Raw genomic sequence first — 9,879 nt, 5'->3', positions numbered from 1 at the left:
CTTGTTGGTACTATTTTCTCACGTCTTCCCCGTCCCTAATCATGCCAATAGATATCCCCCCCCCCCACACATTTCCGTCAAACGTCTTGAATTAGTTACTTGTTTTAAAGATTTTGCTGTGGATCCATATTACAAGAAGCTATAATTTATGCCATAACGCGAGCGGACTCATTCTCTCTCTCTCTCTCTCTCTCTCTCTCTCTCTCTCACACACACACACACACACCCACACCCACACACACACTCACCCATGGGTGTGAAAGTTTACTTTAAAATATTGTATTCACTAGTTTGATGATTTCATAGCTCATACGGTAAACATCTGAACGTAAACACAGTTCTTAATGCAAAACAGGTGAATCCAAGTCAAAATTTCTATGAAGACATCTTGTGTGAAGTTCACAAACGTGTAATGAAAACAGCGCAGATGCAGCAAGATAAAATTTGAGTTCCCAAAAGCCGAGAAATCGTGAAGGATGAAAGTGCAGCTATGTTTTTCCGACTGCAGCCTCTGCTAACAATAAGGGAGAAATCTGTCGGCTCAATACGTGCAGGAAACATTTACAAACAATGTAACTAAACTGTACACTACATTCATAAGTGAAACTGTGTTTCATCTATGTATAGTTACATGTACAAAGGCTTTCAGTCAACTTAAGGAAATGCAGTCGAGTAGCATTTTCGACAGCAACCAAGATTTCGATAAGTGAACGTTCTGTCAGTTTTAAGATACAAATTCAACTACCTAGCAACATAATACGGCGTATGTAAAAAGACAACACACACTACAAACAGCTTGTCTTTCCACATGTCGTAGTATGTTTCTTGGTCGCTTAGCCCCGCCAACCAAGGGTTTAATTATCCTTGCACAGCGCTCACCTGTCGAAATATTGACGGATGTCGAATTTGTTCCCCAGCTGCATTCTAGTGAGTTGTTTGAACATTTTTTATTATTCCTGAAGAATCAAGTTAGCCAAGCTCAATAGCAATTCTTTATGTAACTATCACCGGTGTCGACAGATCTACACTGTCATCGCCGGATTTGGTAACATTATGAATGTATTCTGGGGCATCAGCGCATGTGTGTTTTAATTGTGTTATTTTCTTTGTGACATGCTGACGTTCCCTGCCACGTTTTACTTGACGTAACATCACTTTGTGACTTTCAGTCTCGTAACAAGCATGTGCAACTAATAGTGTTATAAGATGATGGCATCGTAGATCTGTGGAAACCGGTCATAGTAATAAAAAGAATTGCTGGTGATCTTGGCTAACTTAATTCTTCAAGAGTAAAGAGTGTATCAAAAAGAGTCATCAGATTAAAAAAAAATAAATACTATGTTATTTTGGGTATGTACGTGAACAACGTATTGTTGGAGAGAGCAAACTCTCGAGTTTTACACGGTTCCCGCTAGGTAGCAGCAGTGTGCGCCCACTTCATTTCAAGTAAAAATGGTGTCGGGATAACAGAAAGGATTTTGTGTTCTATGTTTCGCCCAGTGCGGGGCAGTAATAACTGTTCAGCGTGACTTTCGTACTAGGTATGGAGTGGATCCTCCTACAGCACAGAGCATCAGACGATGGCATGAACAATTCAGAGAAGACGTCGAATGCATCGACCATAGTTTCACAAGGAGTCCGCAGAAATCTGTCCGCCGTGCAGCGACATGCCCCCGATGTCCGTCTGGCGTGTGGTGCGTCGACGTTTACACGTGAAGCTTTTAGAGAAGATGACAGACATCAACGTGTGGAGTTCCGTAATTTCGCTGTTGGCAAGATGGGGGATAACAGTTTTCTTCCACCCTTAGTGTTTAGTGACGAGACAACATTCCATTTAAATGGAAAGTTGAACCGACACAATGTGAAAATATGGGATACGAACAACCACATGAAGTTGTACAACATGAGAACGACTCACCAAAATTTTGTGTGTTTTATACAGTATCACGGGAAAAGGTGCATCGTATGGTCCATTTTTCTTTTCCGAGAACACTGTTACAGGAAGCACATATCTCGATATGCGTGAGAACTTTCTTTTCCCACAGTTGAAGGCTGATTCGAACGACTTCATTTACCAATGGATGGGGTACCGATACATTGGCATCTGGATTTTTAAATGAAAGGATTACTGAACAATGGATCGGTCGCACTGGACCAAATGATTCAGCCTTAAGTTACTGGCCTCCAAGGTCACCGGACCTGATTGTATGTAATTATTTATTGTGGGGTTTATAAAAGACTCTGTTTATGTTGCTCCGTTACCAACAACAATGAATGAACTGTGAAATCGCATAACAGCAGCTGTGGACGCTGTAACTCAAGCCATGCTCGCTGCAGTGTGGGAACAATTTGAATACCGCATCGACATATGCCGTGCACCTCAAGGGGGCATATTGAACAGTTATGAAAAGGTATGAAAAAAATATTTTTGATAATAAGCAAATTCATTGTATATATTTATTAGTTTCAGAAATAGACACGTGGCAAATCGGATGACTCTTTTTGATACACCATTTTCATACACTTTCAGATCGCCCCTAAACTGACGCAATGTCAAACCTACTAAACATTTTTTACTCAGTGAGAAACTCGGGTTTAACATGTAGAAACATACTATGGATACTATAATTTCAGAACCAAAAATGATGATACTTTACAAATAAAAGTGAAACGAGACTGATGCAAACTCTCTTAAACTGCAATACTCTCAAGACAGAAAAAAAGTTGAAGAAGTAATCGTCTTGTGTAAGTATTCTCATGCTTATAGTTTTGTGCTTTCAAGAGCTATTTTAAATTTTAGTGCCACGCACTGTATTGTAAACGTGAATGCTTCATAAACAATTTTGTTTATTTCAGTCTCTTTATCAGATTTGTACACTTGCCGGGCTAACACGTATGAGGTAATATGAAGCACATGCTAGATGAGAGATCCTGTTCGCGGCTCGCACCGCTTGACGAATACGGCGCTGTCCGACAGGTGGCGACGCCTGCGCAACCGCCGTTCAGGGGTAGGTAGGCGGGGTAGGGGAAGCTGAGAGCGCTGCGAACTCACCCCGCCAGTCGCACGTCTACCGTCGCCTGCGCGCGAGCTCACCGCAACCCGGAGGACGCCACCGTGCTGCGGGCACCTCGCGACAGCCAGGAGAGCGGGCGTCCGAATGCCGTTCCTCCAACCAGGTTCAGAAACGATTTGCGTTACTGTTAGACATGTTCTAAAGTGACCATTCAACGCTGCTTCCTGCAACGCCAAGTGCACACACATACAATTACACGGTTGCGTTCAACAGTAGTCAGTAATCCTAATAAAATCCTACAAAACTTACTGCCTCTTGACGTCAGACACGCACGTTAATATACATTTTAGCAATTTCTGCAGTGAAAAGCAAACAACGAAGAAGAAAGAGGTCAACGAATTACTTCATATGGACATTCGACTGCTATATTTCCACTTTTTTTGCAATACAACGTGAAACTGCCTTTGCTTTAAGATGACACACATCTGACTTTACCCCAACTGAATATAGTGATCGGAAATGTCGTCACACTTTGAGTGCAGCGAATCATTGCGAAATATTCAATACATTTTATCGTAAAACTGACAGAATCTGTAACTCACAGTGCGTTGCGTTAAATTTCTTTTCTTTTAGCTTTACGCTTTGAAAGCTAAAGCATCGACTGTCCAATAACAGTACGTATTATACCGAAGTACGTGTCTGCCCGCTAAATGGAGTGCACTATAGGTGACTCTTGTTATTTGTTAAATTTTACCCATAAGAAAATATTTCAGTCATCCTGGTTCTAAAATATAAACTAGAACAAGTGCAAACACAGATTTGCTCAGTGAACTTCTCCGTTGACGGACAAAGTGGAGTAAAACTAAACGAAACTTCCGACTGCAAGGTAATTCAACAGGTAGCTCTCGCGATGTAAATCAGTCTCCAGTTTTCCATCCCAGACGTCTGTGCCAACCACCTGTAGGCTAAGTGCTACGGGCAGTTCCCGATACGTTCGGTATTTTCAGTTCTGGGAGGGAGACAAATTTGTGCATCTGAAGTAGGCATCCTATTGCCAGAAAGATCACTAGACAGAAATAAAAAGTGCATTTAACGAAGCCACACACATTCTACTTTCTTGCGATGATCATTTTTTAAAGTAATTTAGCTGAAATATTTAACATCTGATTGAAGTATTTACGGATACTTGGATTATGGACTGCAATAAGAACAGTCACTGTGCATTTCAGTAAGAAAAATGAGATTTTAGTGAAAATGGCTAATGTACATATGTCCTACTCGTTTAAGTATATTACCATACGGAATGGTTTCACGTCATGTTCCGCTGCATAAAATCAGATATAATGATGTATCAGGCCTCAGCTTTTCCCGTCGATGCAGGGTGGTGTAAATGGTTATTGGTGTTTTACTAGTAACGATCTGTAACGAGCTTCCTGGTTTTAGTAGAGAAGTACACTGATCCACGGCTAATGGTGTAGACTGTCTTCAGAAGGAAACAATATGGAAGACGCTACTTGGATGAATATTTCGAACATCACGAATTTTAGTAGTAGTCAGTTCGCCGCCAGTTCAACAACAGCGCTGCCGACGATCGTCAGCGTCGACATGGAGAGCGACATTATAAACAACCAGGTGGTCCAGGCGCTCTTCTGCGTCCTCTACACCAGCATATTCGCGCTGGGCATCATGGGCAACGTGCTGGTGTGCTACGTGGTGGGCCGCAACCGCGCCATGCAGACCGTCACCAACTTGTTCATCGGGAACCTGGCCACGTCGGACATCCTGCTGTGCGTCCTCTGCGTGCCCTTCACGCCACTCTACACCTTCCTCGGCACGTGGGTCTTCGGCAGCGCTCTGTGCCGCGTCGTAGCCTTCGCCCAGGGGACCAGCGTCTACACGTCCACGCTGACGCTGACCTCGATCGCCGTGGACCGCTTCTTCGTGATCGTGTACCCTCTCAAGCCGCGCATGAAGCTGTCCACGTGCGTGGCCATCATCTGCTGCATCTGGCTGCTGTCGGTGGTGCTGACCATCCCGTACGGCATCTACACGGTGCTGCGTTCGGACCGGCGCGCCTTCTACTGCGAAGAGTACTGGCCGACGGAGCGCGCGCGACAGGTCTACGGCGCACTGACCGCCACGGTGCAGTTCGCGCTGCCCTTCCTCGTGGTCACCTTCTGCTACGTGCGCGTCTCCGTCAAGCTCGGCGACCGCGCCAGGAGCAAACCCGGAAGTAAGAATTCGCGGCGCGAGGAGGCGGACCGCGAGCGCAAGCGGCGCACGAACCGCATGCTCATCGCCATGGTCACCATCTTCGGCGTCTCCTGGATGCCACTCACCGTGCTCAACCTCACTAACGACGTGTACATGTCGACCGGCCGCTGGGAGTACTTCAACCTGTGCTTCTTCGTGGTGCACGCCCTCGCCATGAGCTCCACCTGCTACAACCCCTTCCTGTACGCCTGGCTCAACGACAACTTCCGCAAGGAGTTCGAGCAGGTGTTGCCCTGTTTCGGCCAACAGACGGCGGACGGTGACGTCACTAACGGCCCCGGTGGGGGCGGAGCAGGTGGGAAAGCGCTGCTGCCGCGGCGGCCGGAACTCGTCGCCGACGTTCCTCTGAAGAGCCAGCAGGGACCTGGGGTGACGTCAGTGGCGTCCACGGCGAATGTCATATACTCTAGTCGCGACGAGGAGGTGCAGCTCCAGATGGAAGGCGCCTTCGTTGACGTCCAGGCGGAGAACAACTTTCTTACCGGAGTCCTGTAGGTAAGTCTTACCCTCACTACAATCACCGTCATCCCCAAGTTCATGAAATGTATTCGCAGGTGTTCGTAACTGCGAATACATTTCATGAAGGAACAACCATCAGTTGTATATCAGAATGGCCCTTGTCACGAACCTGGATTAGTCACTTATCGCGAGTGGTTGCCTTTACATTAAGTTATCCGAGGAAGACTCACGGCGTCCGCAGCTCGTGGTCTAGTAGTGGCTGGCGTCGCTGCCTCTGGATCACGGGGAGGGGGGGGGGGGGGGTGGTAGCCACGCGGGATTAGCCGAGCGGTCTACGGCGGCGCTGCAGTCCCGGACTGCGGCTGGTCCCGGCGGAGGTTCGAGTCCTCCCTCGGGCATGGGTGTGTGTGTTTGACCTTGGGATAATTTAGGTTAAGTAGTGCGTAAGCTTAGGGACTGATGACCTTAGCAGTTAAGTCCCATAAGATTTCACACACATTTGAACATTTGGTAACGGGGCCGCGGGTTCGATTCCCCGTCCGCTTGGGGATTTTTCACTTCTCGGGGACTGGGTGTTTGTGTTGTTGTCATCATTTCATCATCATCATTCGTGACAGTGGCTATATTGGACTGTGTAAAAAACTGTAGTGCGAAAAAATTGCACGTGAGCTGATTACCGCGCAGTTGAACGCCCCACAAACCAAACATCATCACGGCTCAGATCGAAACTTCCACATATCGTCAATCCTGTGTCAAGTTTGGGTCTGGCCATGAGTTTCACTCGGACAGCCTAATGGAAAGCCGACCTCTCGCGACGAGCGGGTAATCCAGGTTCGTAACAGGGGGCGGCACAAATTTTCATTGTTGTCATTCTGTTATACAACTGATGGTTGTTCATTTCCGCAACTGCGAATACATGTATTTTATAACGGCTGAAGCGGCCGCAGTACACACTCTCACCTCATTCTTGGTGTTTGTTCCCGTATTTCACTGACATTACTTTTGTTTTGCTACTGTACTATATCTGTGACAACGTTCCTAGCTACCAGTAGCAGAGAGTGTTGTACCTTGGAACAATTTTCATACTTTCACCACTATCCAGCTCTTTAACAGAAATTTCGTACTTTTTCTTATTCCGTTTTGAAATGATAGCATTTAATTTATTTGTGCTGCAGTCGTTTTCTGCAATTATGCAAATCACCCCGGAAAAGGAAGACATTTTGCAACCGTGAAAAACTGTTCTGGGGTAAAATATGGCCATGTACCTAGCAACAAATATTCTGTTCAACTTCAAAAGCGTTACAAGAAGAATATCTTTTTTAAACTGAATTTAACTGTCTATGATTACACTATTCCTCTGCTAGACACCAGTATTCAGTAAGTCAAGTCACATTAAGAAGTACTAACAAAGACAGTTACAAATTGAAAACATTTCGAAGTACAAGCTCCTGGCAACTAACACAAATTTCCATTTTCAGAACAGGGAAAGTTGTTAAGATACTAAAGAAACCCAGTTCACTTCCAAAAATCACTTGTTCCCTAGTGTTCCTTCTTCTGTTTCAAGGTACAAGATGGTGCACGACCGGCAAAGTATTGATTAACTCCCTACACGTAATGTTAGTAGTTTAAAATATACAGAATTTTAATCACCATAAAATTCTCTAACTGAAGAATTAAGAATATCTATCACACAGCTTTAATGTTATACAGGACTTAAATACGTGGAACTCGTAATATTTACAAATGCGGCACTAAACACGACCTCTTGTCTCATAACAACAAAGACAGTATAAAATCCCGGAAACTACTGATGACGGTTTCTAATGTGCGTTCCTTCAAGTGATTCGAAAATCAGTCACGAGATTGATACGCCGATCAGTTCCTAGGTGTACTGTCCTTCAGGTACAATAGGCTCCCTTTTATTGTTCGATGGTGTTCATTTTCACCAAGGCCATGATATGCAGACTTCTAATAAGTGCAAAAGATCGACACTCCTTTTCTGTTTTGCGGTGATTCAGTGGTAAAGTTTCGCACTACGATCCCGTCCATCTCCGGCCAGTCTCATGGTTTTCATCCGTCACTTGTTATCTCTTTCAACTCTCTTCCCAGTGGCTGAGAGTACGCGTTAAAATGTGGGTCCCCTTATAATCAGCTGACGAAGTGAGTTCAGAGGTTGGAGGAACGCAACGTCACACCACATCAACAGGACCATGCCCATCTAGTTAAGTACTGTGGTGTTTAGGCCAACGTTTAGGTTTGTGATCGTTATATCTTTTTTACTAAGACGTCCGTGAAACGTTTTGAAAGGCTAGTGCATTTGTGTTGTGTTGATTCTGAACCACGTCGTTTCACGAAGACTTCCAACGAGGGCAAGTTGCAGGTTGAACCTCTTGTGGTTCATTTTGCTGCGAATCATCACAACTTCTTCTCCTGTGCCATCCTCTTCTTGCAAGAGTAGCATTTACTTCCAGCGTCGCCTATTATTTGTTCTTCTTTTCTTATCGGTGCACTTAATCCACTTCTCACTAGTTTCCGCATGCATGACAATAATCACAAAAAAATGTTAATGGAAATTTTATCCCCTAAACGCGGCAGTGCAAGAAACACTAAAGTTACTGATAGAATGTAGAGGACACTAAAGAGAACTTTCATTTCTTATAAGACCACTACCACGAATGTATCTGCTGAGGAAAACGTGAGTCAACACAGTAAACGAAAACACTGCGCCGGGAAATAAACAAACAAAACACTCGTAATAGAGTTACTACTGCCACCTGCTGTTAGCCGAGCAAATAAAAAAGTGAGGTTTCAATGGTTCATTGAGCTTTATTAATCACCTTCGTATATATGTAGTCCTATACGATTACTTTACTGTTTAGACTGTTTCCCGTCACCAGGTGTGATTAAATAAGGTGTGATTAAATATGGAGAACGTCAGGCGAAGTGAGCAGTTCAAAACATCTTCCTACAGCGGTATCCACACCCATTATAACGCGGGCGCGCTGAAAAGAAAGGTAACTGGAACAATTTAGGTTCAAATGGCTCTGAGCACTATGGGACTTAACGTCTATGGTCATCAGTCCCCTAGAACATAGAACTACTTAAACCTAACTAACCTAAGGACATCACACAGCACCCAATCATCACAAGACAGGGAAAATCCCTGACCCCGTCGAGAATCGAACCCGGGAACCCGGGCGTGGGAAGCGAAAACGCTACCGCACGACCACGAGCTGCGGACAAAAATTTAGGTAAAATGAACCGTGTTCATTCAGTACCCAACGTGAAAGGCTATGTCCAAGGATGGTAATGCTCTTTCTCGTACTGCTAGAATGTACAAGACTGGTTCCATGAGAATACAATACTACGTCTTGCGGTGCATCCCTTTTCACAGCATTTCGATATTATTGAAATATTCTGGTCAGTACTGAGCAGGCAGTTAGAGTTCTTATGCCCTCTTTTAGCATCTCTGAATAGATGGGGATAGCTTTCGTGTTGGATTATTAAAGAATATCATATTATTTTAAATTCTACACCACATGAGTTTGGAGTTCGAACAATTTTCTTCCTGTTTCTGTTGAACAGAAACTGACATTGGCTTTGAAACAGACGTCAAAATATGATACACCACTTACTCCTGGACCGGCCACAATGTCCCAAACTTCCCGCGGGCGTGGTGTGAGGGCCGCGGGCAGATCGAGGCCCGGCCGTCTCGGCTTTCTTCGGTCTTCTCGGAAGTACCCGAAACATAGCGACGTTCCATTCAGTGTGACGTTTTTCTGTCGGTACAACTCTCTTCAATTCTGCAGAATCGTGGTGTCAGCGCCGTTTATCCTCCGATATTTGATGGTATCCAGTGGCTGTTTATACAAAAAGAGGCAGTCTAGCGATCTATGGTCACAAGGCGTTAAAAATGAATAGGAATGACAGAAGAGAGCGAAGACAATTTTCAGTATATATTATGCAGTCGAGTAAGCGACGGGTACTGCAAATTTGCTATGAACGGACATTACAATACCATGCAGAAAGACTTTAACGATATGGTTGGCAATGAAAGGGCCAAAATTTACAACTATCGACAGAGGGGATTCGTTATTCTCTACACCAAGAAGCACAGTTGTGCTAAATTTGC

The 9,879-nt window shown here is 44.7% G+C and overlaps 1 protein-coding gene across 1 annotated transcript; it reads left to right on the top strand.

Annotated features, from left to right (window-relative positions):
* Positions 1-4,619: 4,619 nt before the first annotated feature.
* Positions 4,620-5,783, top strand: LOC126474529 (prolactin-releasing peptide receptor-like). The gene has a single exon (XM_050102000.1). The coding sequence runs from the start codon at positions 4,620-4,622 to the stop codon at positions 5,781-5,783; it is 1,164 nt and encodes a 387-aa protein (XP_049957957.1).
* The last annotated feature ends 4,096 nt before the right edge of the window (positions 5,784-9,879 follow it).

This window comes from Schistocerca serialis, chromosome 4 (genome assembly GCF_023864345.2).
Source record: "Schistocerca serialis cubense isolate TAMUIC-IGC-003099 chromosome 4, iqSchSeri2.2, whole genome shotgun sequence".
In the NCBI taxonomy this organism is placed as follows: Eukaryota; Metazoa; Arthropoda; class Insecta; order Orthoptera; family Acrididae; genus Schistocerca; species Schistocerca serialis.
Note: the sequence above shows the minus strand (reverse complement) of the source record. Positions and strands in the feature narration are given on the sequence as shown.

Coding starts and splice junctions, on each gene's coding strand:
- LOC126474529 (XM_050102000.1), top strand. CDS start 4,620: ATGGAGAGCGACATTATAAACAACCAGGTGGTCCAGGCGCTCTTCTGC.